Here is a 24,840-nt window from a genome sequence, read left to right as displayed (position 1 = left end):
GATAGGGGGCAGGAGGATATGTTATGGTATAAATTACCATGGAGATTTATTCTGTGGAGCTAGCCTGCTCCAGACCAGGCTAAATTCCAGGATCTATTTAATCTCATCCCTAATGTCAGTCAGCAGTCACCACAAATGGAAACCAATAGTTATTTCACTGCTCACTATACATTGTTATCACATATAACTAGACCCACTGTCATTATTTAAACGTTTGTGATCATTAATTTCAATGATTTTGGATAAAAAATGATTTTTAGATGATGTTGCTATCATTAGATAATTTACAGTTTCCCATAGACTATAAGGCTATATATAAAATGATAGAATATTAGGGCCACAGAGGGGAAAAAAACACAAGTCATAATATTGTAACCAGTTGTTTTAAAGGAGGACAGTTGTTAAAATGACAGATGTGGGGCATTTCGTGAAATTGTACTTCAGTATGGTTTCATAAACAAAGACATGCTGATGTGCCAGAATATTAAGTATCACATTGTCATAAGTATCAAAACTGTAAAAACAATATGTAGCTTTTCTGCAGAAAGAACCAGCCTCATAAATTTATGACTTTATCCTTTTTCTTCAGTGTGGCCCTAGTACTCTGTCATATAAACAAATACACATTCCATATGAATATAAAAACACAATGTGTAACATTATGTTCCTTTATTGAATAAGGACAAAACAAAGCAGGTAAACCATCAGCTCCTTTCGAAACTGAAGTCACAGTGACTCTACAAGATGGAAAGCACAGAATCCAAGCATATTATACAAAATGATACATACACATTCAAAGGTCTGTATATAACACACCCTGCATGTCTGCACACTAAAATAAATGCAGGACAAATCCATACACATCAACTGAACAGACAAATGAATGGATGCAGTAGCCTCCCTGCAGCCTTGTATTACACACAGTATACCGCACAAACATCATAAGAGGCCAAATTCGTAAAAAAACGAACCCAAAAAAACCCAAATTCCTCTGCCACCGCAGGACATATTTAACCAAAATTGAAAGCACACATACTAACTAAAATAATTCAACACATATTGGTCCCTCAGCAGCCGACCACTGTCGTCATCAGGGAAGATTGCCGGATTGTCCCAGTCCATGGCTGGTGGCACTCTGGGGGCCCTCTCCTTCCTCAGGCAGGCCACATTGTGGAGGACAGCACAAGCCACAGTAATATCACATGCCCTAACAGGGCTGACCCTTAATTTGTGAAGGCAGTGAAAGCGTGCCTTCAGGAGGCCAAAGGTCATTTCAACTCTGGCCCTGGTCCTGGCATGGGCATGGTTGTAGGCCTGCTGTGCTTCCTGGGGGTCTGTGAAAGGTGTCAGGAGAAAAGGCTGGCAGCCATACCCCCTGTCTCCCAGCAACACACCAGAGAATTCACCTGTCAACACAAAATCTCATCATTACTACCTCATAAACACAGTGATATTCTTGACACAGCCATGATGGTTATAAATAGGGGTTGTGTGGCTTACCTTGTGATAGGCACTGATAGATTTCAGAGGCCCGAAAGATTCTGGAGTCATGGACTGAGCCAGGCCATTTTGCCACAACATTGCTGATCACACAGTCAGCATTGCAGACCATCTGAAATCATAAGATGAGGAATATTACACCAATCAATGCACATCACTGGCAATGCAGAGTGTTCGTCAATGGACAATATCAAAAAGTTATGTTCACCTGAACATTAATGCTGTGAAAGGATTTCCTATTCACAAAATCGGCCTCATGGGCACCTGAGGGGGCTTTTATCCTTATGTGTGTGCAGTCCACTGCACCAATGACATTGGGGAAACCTGTCACACAAAGTAATGAGTATCCTACTATGTGTTAACAGTTGTCCTGTAATTTGTAGATCCTCTTACCTGCAATCCTATAGAACTCCTCTTTGATGTCACAGAGTCTTCTGTGGCCAGGGAAGGAGATGAAGACATCTGCTAATGCTTTGATAGCCAGACACACACTCCTTATTGTGCGGCAAATTGTGGCCTTGTTCAGCTGTTCTGCATCCCCCACTGAGTACAGGAAGGCTCCACTAGCAAAAAAGCGCAAGGCCACACAAACCATTTGCTCCACACTCAGTGCATGGCTCCGTGCAGTGCGGTGCTTAATCCTGGGACCCAGTAGTCTGCATAGATACCTGATGCCATCTGCAGAAAACCTGTATCTTTCATATAGATGGTCATCAGGGAAGGCCAGTGGGTCCAACCGGTCCCTGAAGACCCTTTCTCGCCTGAAGGCTCTCCTCAGCACAAGTGCTTCTTCATCCACCACATCTCGCACGAATGGGCATGCCATTGTCAGAGCAGAAAGGAACACACAATTTTGGGCCTTCATATAGGCTAGTGGCCACACCTGGTGCTGGGGGGGTGGGCAAAAGAGGGCGATGCCTTATAACGATGACTTGGTTGTATTGATTGCTGGGAAAATAAAAAAAACCTTAGAAAGATGCCACCGTCCTGTGTGCTCACAATAAGAGCTCATATGTCATGGCTCACTTGACTTTACGAGAATATACCTAATTTTTATTTTGAGCTGTGTCATCTTCTTGGAGCTGGGGGAGGAAAGAAAAATAATGATTAATACATTTGTGTTACAGTTAGCATACAGTGTACATTGAAGGCATATCTCACCTCCCTCTCAAGTTTTTTTATTTCAAGGTCCAGTTTCCTAATTGTCCTCTTTTTTATTTCGGACTCCAGTGCAAGATTTTCCATCTTTTTCTTCTTGTACTGAATGTCTATGTCTGCCAGTTCTATTTGGCGCCGGAGGTGGTTGCCATACAACTTTCTGATAGCTTGTGAGCTCTGTGAACACAATACAATTAGCGCAGCTGGAATTTGGCAGGATGTGGTGTCCTTTTATTAATACGCACTATGTTGCCAGGCTGGTTTTCCCACTGTATAGCATCTGGGTCCTGTAAAAGAAATTAGATTTTTTGATTTTGATGAGGACTCCTCACCATTGTAGAGTAAATAGTACTTTCACAGTCTTAACATGATACCTCATGCCTTCTGGAATCCAGAGAGATGGTCTCCTCCTCATCATCGTCTCCATCATGTGCTGTTGCTGCTGCACTGGGGCCTTCACCCTATCACATTTAATCGGATTCATATTGAAGCTAGTAGACAAGACATGCCAGGCCTACAGTATGCCTTTGATGGAGTACTCACTGGATCAGCATCGTCTGGTGCTTGTGCTGGTGGCTCTAACAGGAACACAGTGCTGCCAGACACTGCAAGGCAATAGGTAAACCAAAGTCAGACAGTCCAAATTGATTCAATATGAATGTGGTTGTATCCCATGTAGAGATGGAAGGACATACCTTGAATGAAGCGGGTGGCATCTTGGGAGGAACCTATGCTCGTCTCTTTCCCCCCAGGGATCCCCTCTAAGACGGGCCTGCCTTTATTTAGCTCCAAGGCCATGTCCTCTGCTGGGGTAAGGTCAGCCTTTGGTGACCCACCACCCGTGCCTTGTCTGTGGGTATTCTTTTTCACTGCTAAAACAGTACAGACAATGTGTGAGCAGGCACCTTCTGGGTACAATATATGCTTGTGCTTTGTTAAATATTAGTCAGGGACCATACCATTCTGCAGAATGTTCTTGTATTTGATTTTGACCTGCTGCCATGTCCGTTTTGGCCCGTTCATGTTTAATCTACACACACACACACACACACACACACACACACATTTAATGGAGTCACACTGCAAAAAATTACTTGGTATTTTTGTCTTGTTTTCAGTAAAAATATCAAAAAATGTATCATAGCTTTATACAGTGTGATGGAGTTACTTTACACAATTTCACTCATATCTGCAGTGCATTTCAATTAAAAATTTAACCGTTTCATAATTACAGTACAACTGCATTTTTGGAGATGTGAATTAAATATTTGAATTGTAATTGTGATGTTTCAGCGGAGCGGTGAGTGTGTAATTGTGCACTACTTACGCATTCAGGCGGTCTGCAATACTTTGCCACGCTTTTTCTCTTTGCTTTATCACTGTGGCGGTGTTGCCTTTCTTCTTAATTATATCTTTTACCTCCTCGTATGCCTCCATGAGGATTTGTGCTTCCGACGGGGAAAAGTACGCGGCTCTAGTTGCCATGGTAAATCAGTTAATCTGTGATCTGTGGCGGGGTCTATTTGAGTGAGCCGTGAGCGCGCACCTATCCAGGATTGGTTTCACCTGGCTTAATGAATCCGTGTCTGCTCATCCTGGCTTGGTCTTTGTGCAACCAATTAAGCCTGGACGCACATGTTTTGGCTTCATTGAGCTCAGCTGAGTCATTTATCCCGGATGTCTTAATTCTACTTTTGTGCAACAGGCCCCTGGTATTCTCTGGATTTATGGTGCTTTCAAGACAACTGGGAAGTCAGAAAAAAACAAGGTTGAATCATGATGTCAGTGATCTTCAGGTTGGAAGTCTAGAAAGAGGCCCGAGTTCCCGACTTGGAATTCCGAGTTGGATGACCGTTCAAACATTTTTTTTCCCCAGTCGGAGTTCCCAGTTGTCTTTAACTGACTGTAGTCTGAGATTTCCCTGTTCCGAGTTTCCAGTTGTTTTGAACGCGGCAGATGTCATGCTGGATTGACAGCATGGCCAATGTATTCAACCTTTTCTGGCCCATGGTGTTGAATGTTTATCCTTTTAAGCTTGGAAAAGATACCCTTAAACCCAGATTTGGACCACACACCCACTCCACTGAATAGCAGGCTAGTGAGTGCTTTGCAACGCTTGCAGTTAGCCACTGATTCCTTCCAAAACACTCATTGTTGAATTTGCGATTTCCAACTTGTTGTGTAATGTTTATGTCCAATGGCCGATGAGCACCGATATGTTTTATCTATAATTCTCTTCATATGACAAGGATTGAAAAGGATTTGCCAGTAGATTGTCGACGTGATTCATGATGACTGCTTGTCTAGCTTGCTAGCTAAGATTTTTGAAAGTATGATGTTGACATGATCAGTCCAATCAAAGGTACTGTATAAATAACGTGATTTGACGTCATTTTATCTGTGGCCAATGACCTTGAGCCTTCTTGGATGGGCACTTATAATGTAACTCTATGGCAGCACCCAAGGGGATGGAATTTTCTAGCTCTCCCCGTAGATTTTACGGTGATGTAGTGTCCCCATGAGTGACAGAACACTGAGCCAATCACGGCGCAACTAGAGAACATTACCAACCCCTACGATCTGTATTTTCCGCTGGCTGCCCCACCACCACAGAAAGCACTGAGCTACGCTGAAACACCTGCATTTTGGAGCTGCCTTACTCAAGAAAGCAAAAAAGAGACCATGTTTGTATGTGGCTTTTTTTTTTACATTGTTAGCAAACTGATATGTGACACGCATTAATGCCAAAATAATGACAGAGAATTTCTCATGTCATCATTGGCTGCCACTTTCCACCCCCTGTTTACTCTCTCGTTCTCTCTCAGTTCCTACTTCCTCTAGTCAACCTACTCCTCACACAACTCTCTCTCACTTCCTGTTACTTTCCATAGTTATTTTACGGTGTTTCCCCACCAATTCTTCACCAGCTGCGTGCATGTCGCGGGACCTCCCCAATTTAACTTCCATGCACAAACAAAATAGAGAACATTGGACTCAGGTCATTTCGTCACAACTCCACCGGCTGTCACTACGATGTTATGGGGGGTTGAGTTATGGAAACGGGCCTCGAAAGTCAACCCGCTCCAGTGTCATTACTATTGAACAGCAGTCCTGTGTCAAATGTCCTTAGGGGCACCTCAAGCTCCCAGTGTTACCAGAACCCACACACTGTAGTCTCTCTGCCCAGTCGGCTATAGACACAATTTACTATTTCAGCATTTCTCACATTGGATTTAAGTTTGAAAGAAATTATAGGCAGATTCAAAGGGGATATGCAGCGCACAATTCACAATCTGTGACCCATTCAGATCTCAGGACCAGAGCCATGCATACATTCTTCATTATTTGACAAAACCTTAGCTATCCTAATCGTCAAACTGGGAGATTAATATCTGTCTAAGTTTCCCTGCCAAATAAATAATTAAGGTGCGTTCTCATGTTTCAGGCCCGCTGAACGCCATCGTTGGGCTGGTTCTGTGCATGCCAGCAGACGCAAGGCGATCTCCAGTGACTAGTGCACGTGTCAAACTCATTCAACGGATGGTCGAGTGTCTGCAGGCTTTAGCTCCTCCCATACTTGATTTATTAATTATTAGTAAGGTATTAGTAAGGATCTCCCCTCACCTGGTTTTCTAGGTATTAGTAAGGATCTCCCCTCACCTGGTTTTCTAGGTATTAGTAAGGAACTCCCCTCACCTGGTATTCTAGGTATTAGTAAGGAACTCCCCTCACCTGGTTGTCTAGGTCTTAGTAAGGAACTCCCCTCACCTGGTTGTCTAGGTCTTAGTAAGGAACTCCCCTCACCTGGTTGTCTAGGTCTTAATTAAAAGGAAAAACAAAAAACCCGCAGACACTGAGTTTGACAGCCCTACACTAGGCCCTGCATGGAATGAGTTTGACACCCTTGTACTCGGCCCTCCATGGAATGAGTTTGACTCCCCTGTACTCGGCCCTCCATGGAATGAGTTTGACTCCCCTGTACTCGGCCCTCCATGGAATGAGTTTGACAGCCCTGTACTCGGCCCTCCATGGAATGGGTTTGACTCCCCTGTACTCGGCCCTCCATGGAATGAGTTTGACTCCCCTGTACTCGGCCCTCCATGGAATGGGTTTGACACCCCTGTACTAGGCCCTCCATGGAATGAGTTTGACACCCCTGTACTCGGCCCTCCATGGAATGAGTTTGACTCCCCTGTACTCGGCCCTCCATGGAATGAGTTTGACTCCCCTGTACTCGGCCCTCCATGGAATGAGTTTGACACCCCTGTACTCGGCCCTCCATGGAATGGGTTTGACTCCCCTGTACTCGGCCCTCCATGGAATGAGTTTGACTCCCCTGTACTCGGCCCTCCATGGAATGAGTTTGACTCCCCTGTACTCGGCCCTCCATGGAATGGGTTTGACTCCCCTGTACTCGGCCCTCCATGGAATGAGTTTGACTCCCCTGTACTCGGCCCTCCATGGAATGAGTTTGACTCCCCTGTACTAGGCCCTCCATGGAATGAGTTTGACACCCCTGTTTGACACCCCTGTACTCGGCCCTCCATGGAATGGGTTTGACAGCCCTGCACTACGCCCTCCATGGAATGAGTTTGACAGCCCTGCACTAGGCCCTCCATGGAATGAGTTTGACTCCCCTGTACTCGGCCCTCCATGGAATGAGTTTGACTCCCCTGTACTCGGCCCTCCATGGAATGAGTTTGACAGCCCTGTACTCGGCCCTCCATGGAATGAGTTTGACTCCCCTGTACTCGGCCCTCCATGGAATGAGTTTGACTCCCCTGTACTCGGCCCTCCATGGAATGAGTTTGACAGCCCTGTACTCGGCCCTCCATGGAATGAGTTTGACAGCCCTGTACTCGGCCCTCCATGGAATGAGTTTGACAGCCCTGCACTAGGCCCTCCATGGAATGAGTTTGACTCCCCTGTACTCGGCCCTCCATGGAATGAGTTTGACAGCCCTGCTCCAGTGACTAGAGAGGCATAGGGAAAATCTCAATTCCATACTCCTCGTGACTCGTCCTCTCTCTTCTCTCATCGCCTTCTCAAAACCCATTGGAGAAGAAGGTCAGAGGGGCGGGACCTCAGTCTTTCTCATCCAATGGGTTTTGAGAAGGAGGGAGTGAGGACGTGAGGAGTATGCAATTGAGATTCTCCCGTCGACTAGAGAGCGAACACAAGAACAATGAAACGCAATAGGCTACCCTCAAACTCAACTCTGGACCTCGAAGCCCATTCCACTGCGTTTTTTCATTGTTCCCCTCCAACCAGGGACTGATTTAGACCTGGAACACCAGGTGGGTGTAATTAATTATCAGGTAGAACAAAAAACCAACAGGCTCCGGACCTAGTAGGGTAGCTAACAGTTGAATAGCTAAACAGCATTTCCCAAACTCGGTCCTGGGGACCCCAAGGGGTGCCCATTTTGGTTTTTGCCCCAACACTACACAGCTGATTCAAATGATCAAAGCTTGATGATTAGTTGAATATTTGAATCAGCTGTGTAGTGCTAGGGCAAAAACCAAAACGTGCACCCCTTGGGGTCCTGAGAACCGAGTTTAGGAAACCCTTAGCTAGAACATGGAAAAACAATCCCAACTATGGCCTTGTGCGCAGATGGCAATTGATCCAGTAGCTAGGTTTCCATCCAATTGTCAACAGCTTTTCATGTGAATATTCTAAAACACAATGGAAGAAAATATGCTAATTTTTGCACCAGTGGTGTGTTTCCACCAAATGGACTTGTTGGCGATAAAAATCTATGTGTGATGAAGTAGTGCACACAAAATGTACCCTTTTCACTTAAAGTGAAAAAATGTCTACTTCATATTCATCATCTCCAGCACCACCCAACATCAACATATGTGAAAATGGTGTGTTTCTATGTTTTGTTTTAAAAAAGATAGAGGAAGATAAGTGTTTCCAATGACACCATCAACCAATTAGTAGGCAATTAGTAGGCAATGCCTACTCATAATTGGTTAAAATCACACATTGCACACCAATGATGTCATTTAAAACACATCTTCCTCTATCTTTTTTACTATAAAACATAGAAATGCACAATTTTCACATACTGTATGTTGATGTCGGGGTGTTTCCATCGCATTTTCTACTCTTTTATTTTTCCTTTAATTAACTAGGCAAGTCAGTTAAGAACAAATTCTTATTTACAATGACGGCCTACACCGGCCAAACCCGAGCCAATTGTGCGCCGCCCTATGGGACTCCCAATCACGGCCGGTTGTGATACAGCCTGGAATTGAACCAGGGGGTCTGTAGTGACACCTCAAGCACTGAGATGCAGTGCCTCAGACCGCTGTGCCACTCTGGAGCCCCTACCGATAGTTTTGTCACAAAAGCTGTTGCGTTAAATAGCTACATGTGCCTACTCTGGTCTTGGTACATGCCCTCTAGCCAACAGCTCGTAGATACAGTGTGGGTAGGCTGTGAGGGTAGGCTAGTCTACATGATGCGAGTACTATGGATAAGAGCAAGAATATTTTTATTTGTCAAACAGCAGTCAAGCATCAATCATCATGTCACCAGAATAGAATAAGACCCTCGATATTTATTGGAAAGGAGCATCAAGATCACCGTGCATTTTCACCAGCCTGTAAAGTTCATCATAACTTATTTCATCTGTACGCCTAGCCTAATAAACTGCATGGCTTCCTGAGTCGTAGTTGGAGGACCTCACACCATATCATCGCGTGACTCCAAGTTTACTTTCGATATGATGTTTATTATATCAATATTTGCGCATAAAGGCGTTTCCACCGACATTTCTCGCATAATACATTTTACAGACACAAAAAGATCCCACCATGTCACATGAACAAATGATCTGTCTGCATTTATAAAATTGTACTGAAACATCCTGTTTCCATCACAGCTGTGGTGATAATTTTTTCTATGGTTTGACTTTACCTCCATAAAAACTGTGGATGGAAACGTGGTTAGTGTCTATAATTTTCTTGACGTCACATCCTACCTCTCTGATTACTTCAAGCACATTTCCACCTGTATGATATGCATTTGATATGTCTTTAGCAAAGGAGGCTGCTGAGGGGAGGACGGCTCATAATAATGGAGCAAATGGAATGGCATCAAACACCTGGAAACCATGTGTTTGATGTATTTGATACCATTCCACCCATTCCACTCCAGTCATTAACACGAGCCCGTTCTCCCCAATTAAGGTGCCACCAACCTCCTGTGGTCTGAAGATAACACTAATTGTGTGCATTTATAGGCCCCACCCCGTAACTATAATTTACTGAACCCATACAGGTTGTATCCTAGTCTGAGGCCCATAGCTCTGGAAGCTCCTATAGCTCTGGAAGCTGCTATAAGTCCCAGGAATACAGGTGAATGATCATAATTGGTAAAGCACCTCTACTATGCTAATCTTTTCAAGGCCGCAATTGAACTATACAATATATACAGTGAGGGAAAAAAGTATTTGATCCCCTGCTGATTTTGTACGTTTGCCAACTGACAAAGAAATGATCAGTCTATAATTTTAATGGTAGGTTTATTTGAACAGTGAGAGACAGAATAACAACAACAACAATCCAGAAAAACGCATGTCAAAAATGTTTTAAATTGATTTGCATTTTAATGAGGGAAATAAGTATTTGACCCCCTCTCAATCAGAAAGATTTCTGGCTCCCAGGTGTCTTTTATACAGGTAACGAGCTGAGATTAGGAGCACACTCTTAAAGGGAGTGCTCCTAATCTCAGTTTGTTACCTGTATAAAAGACACCTGTCCACAGAAGCAATCAATCAATCAGATTCCAAACTCTCCACCATGGCCAAGACCAAAGAGCTCTCCAAGGATGTCAGGGACAAGATTGTAGACCTACACAAGGCTGGAATGGGCTACAAGACCATCGCCAAGCAGCTTGATGAGAAGGTGACAACAGTTGATGCGATTATTCGCAAATGGAAGAAACGCAAAATAACTGTCAATCTCCCTCGGCCTGGGGCTCCATGCAACATCTCACCTCGTGGAGTTGCACTGATCATGAGAACGGTGAGGAATCAGCCGAGAGGATCTTGTCAATGATCTCAAGGCAGCTGGGACCATAGTCACCAAGAAAACAATTGGTAACACACTACACCGTGATGGACTGAAATCCTGCAGCGCCGGCAAGGTCCCCCTGCTCAAGAAAGCACATATACAGGCCCGTCTGAAGTTTGCCAATGAACATCTGAATGATTCAGAGGAGAACTGGGTGAAAGTGTTGTGGTCAGATGAGACCAAAATCGAGCTCTTTGGCATTAACTCAACTCGCCGTTTTTGGAGGAGGAGGAATGCTGCCTATGACCCCAAGAACACCATCCCCACCGTCAAACATGGAGGTGGAAACATTATGCTTTGGGGGGTGTTTTTCTGCTAAGGGGACAGGACAACTTCACCGCATCAAAGGGACGATGGACGGGGCTATGTACTGTCAGATCTTGGGTGAGAACCTCCTTCCCTCAGCCAGGGCATTGAAAATGGGTTGTGGATGGGTATTCCAGCATGACAATGACCCAAAACACACGGCCAAGGCAACAAAGGAGTGGCTCAAGAAGAAGCACATTAAGGTCCTGGAGTGGCCTAACCAGTCTCCAGACCATAATCCCATAGAAAATCTGTGGAGGGAGCTGAAGGTTCGAGTTGCCAAACGTCAGCCTCGAAACCTTAATGACTTGGAGAAGATCTGCAAAGAGGAGTGGGACAAAATCCCTCCTGAGATGTGTGCAAACCTGGTGGCCAACTACAAGAAACGTCTGACCTCTGTGATTGCCAACAAGGGTTTTGGCACCAAGTACTAAGTCATGTTTTGCAGAGGGGTCAAGTACTTATTTCCCTCATTAATATGCAAATCAATTTATAACATTTTTGACATGCGTTTTTCTGGATTTTGTTGTTGTTATTCTGTCTCTCACTGTTCAAATAAATCTACCATTAAAATTATAGACTGATCATGTCTTTGTCAGTGGGCAAGCGTACAAAATCAGCAGGGGATCAAATACTTTTTTCCCTCACTGTAGATTGCAGACTGGAGCCTGAGGCCACACCTTTTTAAAAAAAATCTTTATTTTAACAGGGAAAAACAGACTGAGACCTGGATCTCTTTTACGGCTGTGCCCTGTGAAAACATGTTGACATGTACAGTTTTAGACATACAGACAAGAACATTTCAAACATTCAAAACAAAAACACAATTCAACAGAAACAATCACAGACAACATCATATTGATCCTCCATAACATTTTTAAAATGGGCAAGGGACACCAGAGTGTCTAACTTAAGTTGGATCTGCAGTTTGTTCCATAAATAAGGTGCAAAGGAACTGAAGGCAGTCCTACCCAACTCTGTGGAGACCACAGGAGTCTCTAATGTAATCCACATCTGTGATCTGGTTTTAAAATTAGTATATCTAGTGGAAATTAATAATGATATATATGGAGGTAGTTTTAAAGTGCTTTATAAATAAACAAGAGAGCATGTTGCTCTCGCCTCACAGATAGAGAGGCCCAACCCACATGTTGATATAGGAAACAGTGATGAGTTTTGTAACTATCACCCGTGATAAACCTGAGTGCACAATGGTAAATAGCATCCAGTGGTTTTAATGTGTTTGCCGATGCATGCATATAGATAATATCACCATAATCTAAAACAGACATAAAAGTAGCCTGCACAATTTGTTTTCTATTTACGGAGGACAGACAAGCCCTGTTTCTGTAAAGAACCCTATCTTGAATTTGAGCTTTTTTCCCAATTCAGTAACATGTTTTTTTAAAAGAAAGCCTATCATCTAACCATACCCCTAAGTATTTATATGCAGAGACCTGTTTGATTTGAGTACCATCCAAGCTAGTGATTACAAAAGTGTTTCTAATTGAGAGTTTAGACCTAGAAAAAAACATGACATTTGTTTTCTTAGCGTTTAAAACAAGTTTATGCTGTAAAAGAGACCCCTGTAGTATCCTAAAATCAGACTCCAACTGCATTAAAGCTTGGTCCGCTGTTGGAGCAATAGAGTACATCACTGTGTCATCTGCATATAAATGGAATTTACAATATCTGACATCATCACCAATGTTGTTTATATAAAGTGAGAACAATAGTGGGCCAATTATTGAACCCTGAGGGACCCCTTTAAGTAACTGTAAGGGGTCAGACTTGACTCTGTCGACCATGACGGCCTGAGTTCTATCTTTAAGATAGTCATAAAACCATCGACAGGCATCAGTGCCCAGTCCTATATATGACAGCTTACTCAAAAGGATAGCATTGTCTACAGTGTCAAAAGCTTTTGACAAATCTACAAACAACGCAGCACAGTGCTTTCTATCATCTAAGGCATTTGCAATATCATTTACAACAAGCATAGTGGCCGATGTGGTACTGTGTTTAAATCTAAAACCAGATTGATTGGTGCTAAAAATACTGTTAACAGAAAGAAAAGATTGTAACTGTTTGTTGACTATATATTTTAGGATCTTTGCCAGACAAGGGAGCCTAGAGATGGGTCGATTGTTATCCAAATCACTACCACTCTACCACTCTAAATTGTCAGCGCCTAAGGATTTCTTAGTATCAATGGCACACAGGGCAGCTAGAACCTCTGCTTCAGTTATTTTCTGGAAACTAAAAACAGGGTTACCATTTTTCTGTTACAATAATAATAATAATATGCCATTTAGCAGAGGCTTTTATCCAAAGCGACTTACAGTCATGCGTGCATACATTTTTGTGTATGGGTGGTCCCGGGGATTGAACCCACTACCTTGGCGTTACAAGCGCCGTGTTCTACCAGCTGAGCTACAGAGGACCACCACCCCAGACAGGCCTGTAAACAGAGGCTTGGGCATTGCCATGCACGCACACACACACTGACACACACACTGACACACACACACAGACTGACATATACCCTACTGATGATGTGTTGTTGCAATAGTAATCCTGCTCAGTACGAGAGGAACCGCAGGTTCAGACATTTGGTGTATGTGCTTGGCTGAGGAGCCAATGGTGCGAAGCTACCATCTGTGGGATTATGACTGAACGCCTCTAAGTCAGAATCCCCCCTAAACGTAACGATACCGTAGCGCCGCGGATCTTCGGTTGGCCCGGGATAGCCTGCCTCTTTTGGCAGGTGAGTAGAGCCGTTCGTGACAGGGCTGGGGAGAGGCCGGATGAGTTGTCGCCCCTCTCCTGATGTGCACACACACTTTCTTCCTGTTCCATTACTTTAAGAAAGGCCACATCCTTTTACACTGAGACAAAAGGAGAAAAAGAGAGTCCCCTTTCTATAGTATTTGCTTGTAGTGTTCTTTCATTAAATAACTCTTTCCTTCCTCTTTTAAACCACTCACCTGTTTTTTTTTTTTCAACTAAACCGTGTTGTTTCATGTTCAGGAATGTTTCACAGATGCAATGCTATGATGGAGGATATGGAAGACCGCTCTCTCACTTCCTCTTGGTCTTGTATAAAGCAGTGCTACTTACACTTGTTACAACCACTCACTCACACTGCTCTATTGTACTGCACTGGCTTGGTACAATACTGCACTGGCTTGGTACAGCAGACCTGGAGACGCTGGAGACATTGACCTGAATACAGCGAGGAAAGGAGCACACATCCAACCCAGAACAACAGGTGGAGGACTGCATGACTTGAAGAGACACATTGCATCGTTTGAATTTGAAGGTAAGGTGCTTTATGAATACATTCACATTTTTGGGGGGGTAAATAGTCAAGTTCTTTAAAGACACTTTATCCACAAGCTTTAACCAAACTGCTGTAAACTGACCAAACTGCTGTAAACTGACCAATCTGCTGTATGTGTGTTCCTTTCCAGCCATGCTGTGTGAGAGCAGACTATGGAGCATGACCTACTGTAGTGACCAGGATAGACTGGACCCTCTCCCCCCTGTAATAGAGCCCCCCAGGAGAAGTGTGAAGGCTGGCTCAGAGCCGGCTGCAGTCACCCCGCTCCAAGCCTCTCCAGGCCAGCCAAGCAGAAATGGCCACTCCATCCTCCCTAGAGTGCCCCAAAACCAGAGGCCCTCCCAGGTGAGTGCACAAATCCAGCCCAAGGCTTCTTCTCCACCACAAGACCTGCATTCCCAGAGGCCCCATCCTGACAGACACATCTCCCCAGAGATGGAGATCCCTGGGCAGGCTTGTTCCAGTGGTGAGATTCCCTTCCTGGTGCCCTCCTTCTGCCAGAGCATTTGTCAGAATTACAGTGACCTCCACATCGGGGGTGACCAGGTGCTGCCTCTCTTGGCCCACAATGGGGAGGTCCTGCCCTGTAGCGACAACCAAGCCAACGGCCCCTTCCTCCATTCCTGTGACGTCCTCCCGGCCGCAGAAGACTCTCCCCCAGATCGGGCCTCTGAAGACGGGCTTCTGCGTCCTTTCCAGAGGGGCTCAGGCTCGGGGTCCTCCCGCTGGAGGGCGGGGAGCGGCCGCGACCGGAGCTTCCTCCTCCAGGGGTGCGAGGGGCCCCTCTCCAACTCGCTGCTCAATCGCTACCTGGAGCACAAGCTACTGGACCTGTACCAACAGTACATGCTGGAGAACATGGCCCAGGAACGGGGCTGTAGTGAAGGCTTGCCCTGCCCTCTGCTCGCCTCAGAGTTGCTTCTTACCAGCCTGGATCAGATCACCCTGCAGCTGAGCCGTGAGGGCCATCTGGAAGCGGGCCGGGCCAAAGACATGGTGCTCAGCTGCCTGCTGAGGGTGGCCAGCGGCCTGCAGTCCAGTGAGATCAGTACTCCCCTGCTCCAGATCTCCACGGATCTGCAGCTCCCCACTGCTGCTACTCCTACTGGTGCTGCTGCTGGTCCTGCTACTGGTGCTGCTGCTGGTGGTTCTACTGGTGCTACAGCTGGTCCTGCTACTGGTGCTGCTGCTGGTGGTCCTACTGGTGCTGCTGCTGGTGGTGCTACTGGTGCTGCTGCTGGTAGTGCTACTGGTGCTTCTGCTGGTCCTGCTACTGGTGCTGCTGCTGGTGGTGCTACTGGTGCTGCTGCTGGTGGTGCTACTGGTGCTGCTGCTGGTGGTGCTACTGGTGCTGCTGCTGGTAGTGCTACTGGTGCTGCTGCTGGTGGTGCTACTGGTGCTGCTGCTGGTAGTGCTACTGGTGCTGCTGCTGGTAGTGCTACTGCTACGTCTACTGCTACTGGTGCTGCTACTATTGCTGGTGCTGCTGCTGGGGACCCAGGAGCCCCTCAGGGACTTCTCAGCTCTACCATTGACCCCCCAGTTAAAGACATCCTTTGACCCCTGACCCCTGAAACAACTGCACTCAGACACCACCTTGCTACTGAGGTCCAACCAACACTTGACTCATCTGTCCTTCAGTACTAGACAGGTTCACTATCCCCTAGTTTTAAAGTCTGAAACTCAGACTCCCCTGTTTCTTATTTTTCTCCTTTGGTATTACCTTCTCTCAGGCTCTCCCTCTCTCCTCTCACTTCCCCTACACACCATTCTGATCTGGTGAAATAAAACCGCTTTCAAACAGCTGCAGTGATATAACATAGAAATTCAGGTGGAAACTGTGGTTGAGAGTAAAGACGTCTGCACTGTTCTCATGTTTTTATAAAGAGAACATTAACATTGTATGTAATGTTATTGTCTCATTATTTTAGTGCAAAATCAATAAACATGTTGATCACACAAATGTCAGCGACACTGATATGCTCCCAGTACAGCACATCCTTCCCAATACATTATAATGAAAGTACAGTACACTAATGTGGTCCTGTGGTGATATAACATTTGAGTGGTCAAAGAGTTGGAGAAAACACTCTCAGCCCTTCAGTGAAAGTCCAGGTAGGTTTCACAACCATCTAGATGAGTTGTAATGAATTTCAAGGTAGTTTTACCACACATAAATACTATGTTCTACGTGGGGCGGCAGGTAGCTTAGTGGTTAAGAGCGTTGTGCCAGTAACCGAAAGGTCGATGGTTCTAATCCCCGAGCCGACTAGGTGAAAAATCTGTTGATGTGCCCTTGAGCAAGGCACTTAACCCTAATTGCTCCTGTAAGTGGCTCTGGATAAGAGCGTCTGCTAAATGTAGCTTGAGCAATGCACTTAACCCTAATTGCTCCTGTAAGTCGCTCTGGATAAGAGTGTATGCTAAATGTAAAAATGCTCTGCCATCTGCACTTTTTCAAGCTACCACAAGAGGGGAGCAGAGCATTATATCCCTGCAGGACCAGCGGAAGCCAGACGAGCACATCTCCTGCCTTCTCTTGCCTCTCCTCTGTCTCTCTCTCTCTCTCTCTCTCTCTCATGCAGCTTCTCCCCCTCTATCCCAGTCCTCCTCTCTCTCCCTCCCTCTCTCTTTATACAACTCTCTCCCAATCATCCTTTTCCACTCTCTTTCTCTCTTTCTGTCTCCTGTTCTACCCATTTCCTTGACCCATACAGCTAATGGGTTGTTATATTCCACTGTGGTCCTCTGTAGCTCAATCGGTAGAGCATGGCGCTTGTAACGCCAGGGTAGTGGGTTCGATCCCCGGGACCACCCATACGTAAAAATGTATGCACACATGACTGTAAGTCGCTTTGGATAAAAGTGTCTGCTAAATGGCATATTATTATTTATTGTCTGCCACCAATAATGTAATCACGACCAAGTCTTAAACATACTGTCTCTGTCTCTCTCTCTCTGTCTGTCTCTCTGTCTGTCTTTGCATGTGTGTCTGTGAGTGTGTATCTGTGTGTGTGTGTGTTTGTGTGCCTATGCTTTCGGTGAAAGATAAGAATCTCTGCTCACCTGGTTAAATTTTAGGCACAGCTGCTGACACATCCCACATGAACAAATGAAAAACAGAACCAGCTACGCTTGAACATCAGTGGGAGCCAACTCCAACGCTCCATGTTTATTTTTCCACATTTCCTTCGATTGGAAGGAACCGCCGCACCATTTTGACTCAGTGCAGCAGTGGCCTTCTGAGCCAGTGTTTGATCAGCTTCCTTGTTTCTTGTCCAAACACACAGCCACTGGAGGAAACTGTGTTTACAGAGCAGAGCACTGCAGTTGAGGCCTGTGTGAAGTCTCAAGGCCGTGGAGACACATGTTTAGTAGTTCTGCTTTTATCTAGCTCCATCAGCCCAGGTACCAGTTAAAATAACCCAGTCCTGTCAGACCCAAACAAAAACACACATGTAAATAGGATTCACACACACACACGCACGCACGCACGCACGCACGCACACACACACACACACACTGCACTGACAGCCCCCACAGTGTGAGCATATTCAAACAAACTGATTTCAAGAGACCTTCAAAGATCAAATTAAAAACAGGCATTGTTTTTCCAGCTGAGGTTTGAGTTAGAAGAGAAGGCTGAAGGCAAGGCTGGGGCTTTAACTCTCCCAGACCTAGTGGGCTTGTACATAAAACCCTTCCACTCCATTGCATTTCCAACTTGTCAGCTTGTATTGCCAGAGATAAAACACAAAGAACCTGTATTCAAACTGGTTTCAATGACATCAAGCTTAGGGTTTAACAGCGGGAAGCGGGTTACCGAGATTTACAGAGATTTCCTGGCCAAACCCACTCCTGTTTCCTGGGATAAATAACTGTGAGAAACTGGCAAATTATAATAAATTATATCTATGAACAGCATGAGGTGAAATGGAGCTGTTAAATGATATGCCATGTCTAAATCTGGCTTCACTACGGCCTTCTTTGCTCTGCTATCTGCATGATTAATCATCAACGCTCAGGACGGGGACAGACAGCACATCTCAGTATGGAGCGCAGTTCACAATGCATGTATCATCTCATCAGCTGGTAACTTGTTTTCTTGTGACAGGTACATTTGCTACAGTAATATTAGGACCAATATATCTCCATCAAATTAGAGAATCCTGTTCAAGGTTGATATATATAACGATGTCCTAGCCTACCTCCTTCAGGTAAGACATTCAATGCAGTATTAGCCGTATATTTAGCTAATGAACAATCCCGCCTAGCAAAATGTTGTTGAAAAGACATTGAAAAGACGACTATGGCCGATGTCCAATCTACATTTGGTTTTGGTTGAAAGTGAAAGTGAAAGTTGAGAAGGTATCTTTCTCAGGTCGTTGAAAATACGTCTTTCTCAGGTTGTTGAAAAGACGACTGTACAAAGACATCCGTCCATGTTCGGTTATGGTTGAAAGTGAAAGTTGAAAATACTTCTTTATCAGGTGGACTTGCAAACAACTTAATTTCAATGTACTTGCAGCCTATACACATGGATACAGTAACACTAAAAATTGGTCTATGAACAGTTTTATTAACGATCATACATCATTCCAGTACTGTATATGAAAAACAGTATACATTCACTATGTATCTTCCACTATGTCTTTTGAATCAACAAGGTAACAAGATACAATTGTGCATGGCATGTACATTTTATATAACTTTAACCAATTCAGTGTATTTTTGTTGAAAATAGAAATGTTGAAATCAACAATACGTCAAAGGATTCAACTGCTGAAAACTTAAACAAACAAATGTATCAAACAAAGACAAACAGATCAATCCCACTTTTCAAGCCTACTGAAGGCCTGGCGGCTTGGTAACCATCATCCCCGGCTCTACCAGGGGCATGCTTGAGGTGGTCTCCCACAGCTTGGCATATGTCATGTTCTGTGGCCTTGCCATTCTATTTCTTGACTGCCGCTGCAACACCAAAAGAAACCCATTTAGTTAAATTATATAAAACACTCAAAGTAATGGATATCGAGCATATATGGCCTCGGTTACACCCGGCACTTAAATGAGACTTCTGCCATCCGATCACTCCAAGCCTCATTAGGTCTGGATGTACGAAAGTCACATTGTGCTGGCATTAGGTTTGGATTTTGACATTGCGTCCGGACGCAATAATAGATGGGGTGAATGAGCAGGAAAAGTACATTCTACACAAATTACTTTCATAATAAAAAACAAATGTGTGTGCGTGAGGGGAAATAAACTTTCATACAGCCAAAAGGGGCAAGAAATGACATGACTATCGGTGGACAATTTGCACTAATGTAAATTAACATAGATGATGGAACATATTCCCTTTTGCTTACACGATGAAGCGCTAAGGGGATAGACATATTGACCATCTACAGGTAAAGGTAATGTGACGAGTACTGAGGATATGAAGAGGCAGGACGCAGATGCAGGAATCAACAATGTAACGTTTTACTTAACACTGAGCAAGAGAACAACAAAGAGCGAGTACACGACAAGACACTAACAATCATACACAACACAACACTGCACAGTCCAGGGCTATATAGAGGTGGTGATGAGATGATGAGGTGCAGGTGCGCTGGAGGTGATTAGGGTGCGTTGGGTTTCCATTCCGGTGTTGCCGAGGTGGTGTGCTCAGACTGGTGGCTCAGTAGACCGGCGAATCAGAGCGACTGAGGGGAGCAACGGGAGGAGATGTGACAGTACCCCCCCCCCCCCCCCCAGACGCGCGGCTCCCGGCCTTGAGGACGAACCCGAGGACGAGGAGCGGGCCGGTCAGGGCGGCGATGGTGGAAGTCCTGAATTAGGTTGGGGTCCAGAACGTCCCCAGCCGGAACCCAGGTCCTCTCCTCAGGACCATACCCCTCCCAGTCCACCAGGTAACGGAGCCGTCCCCCACGGAACCTGGAGTCCAGCAGGTCCCTCACTGCATACGCCGGACTCCTGTCAATGTCCAGGGGCGGAGGGGTGTACCCCAGGGGAAGGCATCCGCCGGAGGACCAGGAACCACCGGCCTGAGGAGAGACACATGAAAAGTGGGTGAGACACGGTAGTGAGGGTGAAGGAGCAGCCGGTATGATACCTCATTTATCCGCCGGAGGACCTTAAACGGCCCCACAAACCGGGGGCTCAGTTTCTTGCTTTTTCGAGAAAAAGGCACAGGGATACATTTTCTCTGGCTTACCTTGCCGCTGGGAGAGGACCCCACCAACGCCGTCCTCAGATGCATCCACCTCCAGGATGAAAGGACGAGCTGGATCTGGGTGTTTTAGGAGGGGCGCTGTGGTGAACCTCTCCTTCAGCCTCTTGAAGTCAGCGTCAGCCTCAGGGTTCCAGGCCAGCTTCTGAGGCCCCCCCTTAAGGAGAGAGGTGAGCGGGGCGGCTATGGAGCTGAAGGACCTGATGAAACGCCGGTAGAAATTTGAAAAGCCCAGGAAGCTCTGTAGGCCCTTGATGGTGGTGGGGACTGGCCATGACCTGACGGCATCCGTCTTCGCTCTTTCATGAACACCCCGAGGACTGATCCTGTATCCCAGGAAGGAGATGGCCTGTAGGTGGAATTCGCATTTCTCCCCCTTCATCAACAGGCTGTGTTCCTGGAGGCGGAGTAGGACCGCTCTGACGTGATGTGCTCCTCGAACGTAGCCAAGTAGATCAGGATATCGTTGATGTACACCACCACCTGTCTACTCAGCATGTCTCGGAACACATCATTGACGAAGGAATGGAACACGGAAGGTGCGTTGGCGAGGCCGTAGGGCATGACGCAGTATTCATAGTGGCCTGAGCTAGTGCTGAATGCCGTCTTCCACTCGTCTCCTTCCCGGATTCGGATCAGGTTGTAGGCACTCCTCGGGTCCAACTTGGTAATGTCCCGGGCCCTCGCAGCTGCTCGATGGCCGATGGAACCAGAGGGATGGGGTACTGGTACTTGATGGTGACCGCGTTCAGCCCCCGGTAGTCAATGCACGGTCTCAGTCCTCCGTCTTTTTTGGCAATGAAGAAGAAGCTGGCGGAGGCAGGAGAGGTAGAGCGTCTGATGAACCCCTGTTTCAGGGTCTCCGCCACATACTTCTCCATGGCCTCAGTCTCCGCTATGGAGAGGGAGTAAATACAACTCTTCGGGGGGTGTTGTCCCTCCAGCAGGTCAATGACGCAGTCCCAGGGCCTGTGAGGAGGGAAACACTTAGCCTTGGAGGCAGAGAAGACATTGGAGAGATCTGCGTACTCACGTGGAATGTTGGGCTGGAGGGCGGACTCCGGACTCTCCACTGACGAGGAACAACAAACCACCGGCAGGCAGGTCCTCCGGCATGTGAGGGACCAGGCTGTGATCCTCTTGGTGATCCAGTTGATGGTGGGGTTGTGTAGTCTGAGCCAGTGAAGGGGTGACATGACGATGTGGAAGGACAGCTCCTCGTGGTGCTCCGGTAGTGTGGGAATGGTGATGGGGAGAGTGACGTGCGTAATGGTGCCTGATCCAAGTGGTTTATTGTCCAGCGACGTGTAGCGGAGAAGGCAGTGGCACGGTGGGCAACCCCTATTCAGAGACCAGCTTCCTATCTATAAGGTTCCCCGCTGATCCGGAATCTATCATTGCCCGTGGAAAGCGAAGAGAAGGAAGAACCATTCACCGTTAGGGGAACTAAAAACAATGGTTTGGTGACAGGTGATGACGGAACACTCACGGAGCGGCAGCGGGAGTAATACCGCCTAGATAGGGAGCCGCCAGGAGATCTGTGGTCCGTGGTGGTGTAGGGGGTGCTGACCACCTCCATGGGTGAGGACTCGGAGGCAGGGCGCCTTCCATAGCTCAGATGGGGTGAGCGTCGAGGCTCCGGGAGGTGTTGGGAATGCCGTCGGTCTCTCAACATGTCGTCAATATGAATGGACGTGGCGATGAGGGTATCAAGGTCCATCTCGTCGTCCCGACATACGAGTTCCGTTGTGATGACCTCCCGTAAGCCTCTCCTGAAGCCTCTCCTGTGCGCAGAGCACGCTCATTCCAGCCGGAAGACGCCGCCACCGTGCGAAAGCTCATGGCGTATTCGCACACGGCCCCCTCTCCCTGTTGTAGCTAGAGGAGACGCTCACCCCCGCCCTTTCCCTCACCTCCTTCCCAGACTGCTGTGGCCCAATCCAGCGCCTTTCCCTTCAGTAGCGAAATCAGCAGCGCTATCCTGGCTTGGTCCGATGGAGATGCCCCATGCTGATGCGCCAGATACAGTGAAACCTGTAGCAGGAAGCCTCTACATTTAGTCGTTTTCCCGTCATAGCACTCCGGCAAGGCGAGGGGTCCCTCAGACGTTGGTGATAGCCTGGGAGGAGGTGGACTGGGTGCACTCGCCGCTCCCTGAGGTGGAACCTGGGAGCACTTCCTGCATGGCGGCGTTCAGCTGAGCAATCTGCTGCTGGTGCTGGTCGAGGCGCTGGGAAACTCCAGGAGGATTACCTGCTGCATCCATCTTTGTGATTGGTGTGTGATTCTGTGACGAGTACTGAGGATACAAAGAGGCAGGACGCAGAAATCAACAATGTAAAGGTTTACTTAACACTGAGCAAGAGAACAACAAGACACTAACAATCACACACAACACAATACTGAACAGTCCAGGGCTATATAGAGGTGGTGATGAGATGATGAGGTGCAGGTGCGCTGGAGGTGATTAGGGTGCGTTGGGTTTCCATTCCGGTGTTGCCGAGGTGGTGCGCTCAGACCGGTGGCTCAGTAGACCAGCGAATCAGAGCGCCGGAGGGGAGCAACGGGAGAGGACGTGACAGGTAATGATAATTGTCGTGGAATTCTTCTGAAAGATCAGGTTTTCATATTGCTATGGGCTACTGTATAATCTTTCATAGCATTAACAAAATGTGACACATTCATTAAGAGGGACAAATTAGTAGATGATAAATATTGTAGATATTAGTGAGTTCATTTTGGGGAGTTGTTAGAGTACACACATCAAACACAGAAGAAGAAAATTGTGTGCGGAACAAATTTCTTACGTACTTGTTTCCTCTCACCCCTTGTGTCCTCGTTCACTCTCCTCATTTCCCTGTGACGTTTTAAGTAGAACGCGAGTGGAGGACGGGGGAAAAGATGCGAGGAATTGTGTTTCTAACTATTGAGAAAGTCTATTGTGTGTCAACTTTTGAACTAAGCCATTTTATAGACCGAACTGTGCAGAAACAGAAGTAACAGGATTGTAGGAGTCATTTCGGATGTTCCATATCATTGAATGTGCTGTGTGGACTTAGGGTGGTTTTAGAATGAGTCACACATTTTGAACCCAAAATGTATGTACAGTGGGGAAAAAAAGTATTTAGTCAGCCACCAATTGTGCAAGTTCTCCCACTTAAAAAGATGAGAGAGGCCTGTAATTTTCATCATAGGTACACGTCAACTATGACAGACAAAATGAGAAAAGAAATTCCAGAAAATAACATTTTAGGATTTTTAATGATTTTATTTGCAAATTATGGTGGAAAATAAGTATTCGGTCAATAACAAAAGTTTCTCAATACTTTGTTATATACCCTTTCTTGGCAATGACACAGGTCAAATTTTTTCTGTAAGTCTTCACAAGGTTTTCACACACTGTTGCTGGTATTTTGGCCCATTCCTCCATGCAGATCTCCTCTAGAGCAGTGATGTTTTGGGGCTGTCGCTGGGCAACACGGACTTTCAACTCCCTCCAAAGATTTTCTATGGGGTTGAGATCTGGAGACTGGCTAGGCCACTCCAGGACCTTGAAATGCTTCTTACGAAGCCACTCCTTCGTTGCCCGGGCGGTGTGTTTGGGATCATTGTCATGCTGAAAGACCCAGCCACGTTTAATCTTCAATGCCCTTGCTGATGGAAGGAGGTTTTCACTCAAAATCTCACGATACATGGCCCCATTCATTCTTTCCTTTACACGGATCAGTCGTCCTGGTCCCTTTGCAGAAAAACAGCCCCAAAGCATGATGTTTCCACCCCCATGCTTCACAGTAGGTATGGTGTTCTTTGGATGCAACTCAGCATTCTTTGTCCTCCAAACATGACGAGTTGAGTTTTTACCAAAAAGTTCTATTTTGGTTTCATCTGACCATATGACATTCTCCCAATCCTCTTCTGGATCATCCAAATGCACTCTAGCAAACTTCAGACGGGCCTGGACATGTATTGGCTTAAGCAGGGGGATACGTCTGGCGCTGCAGGATTTGAGTCCCTGGCGACGTAGTGTGTTACTGATGGTAGGCTTTGTTACTTTGGTCCCAGCTCTCTGCAGGTCATTCACTAGGTCCCCCCGTGTGGTTCTGGGATTTTTGCTCACCGTTCTTGTGATCATTTTGACCCCACGGGGTGAGATCTTGCGTGGAGCCCCAGATCGAGGGAGATTATCAGTGGTCTTGTATGTCTTCCATTTC

At 46.2% G+C, this 24,840-nt stretch overlaps 1 protein-coding gene and 2 long non-coding RNA genes across 3 annotated transcripts; 1 reads left to right on the top strand and 2 right to left on the bottom strand.

Moving 5' to 3' along the window:
- Positions 1 to 632: 632 nt before the first annotated feature.
- On the bottom strand, positions 633 to 2,421 carry LOC311143464. Its single transcript, XR_014614413.1, has 3 exons — positions 1,894 to 2,421; positions 1,501 to 1,612; positions 633 to 1,406 (listed from the first exon to the last, which is right to left on the bottom strand). It is a non-coding gene; the product is annotated as an uncharacterized lncRNA (long non-coding RNA).
- Positions 2,422 to 2,753: 332 nt separating this feature from the next.
- LOC311143356 lies at positions 2,754 to 3,078 on the bottom strand. Its single transcript, XR_014614410.1, has 3 exons — positions 3,033 to 3,078; positions 2,904 to 2,945; positions 2,754 to 2,835 (listed from the first exon to the last, which is right to left on the bottom strand). It is a non-coding gene; the product is annotated as an uncharacterized lncRNA (long non-coding RNA).
- An 11,475-nt stretch (positions 3,079 to 14,553) lies between these two features.
- Positions 14,554 to 15,961, top strand: LOC311143375 (uncharacterized protein; the record flags this gene model as incomplete). The annotated part of the gene is made up of 2 exons (XM_084179212.1): positions 14,554 to 15,634; positions 15,759 to 15,961. The coding sequence occupies 2 exons, from the start codon at positions 14,554 to 14,556 to the stop codon at positions 15,959 to 15,961; spliced, it is 1,284 nt and encodes a 427-aa protein (XP_084035338.1).
- Between the last annotated feature and the right edge of the window lie 8,879 nt (positions 15,962 to 24,840).

This window comes from Coregonus lavaretus, assembly GCF_964263955.1.
Source record: "Coregonus lavaretus genome assembly, chromosome: 16".
NCBI lineage: Eukaryota > Metazoa > Chordata > Actinopteri > Salmoniformes > Salmonidae > Coregonus > Coregonus lavaretus.
Note: the sequence above shows the minus strand (reverse complement) of the source record. Positions and strands in the feature narration are given on the sequence as shown.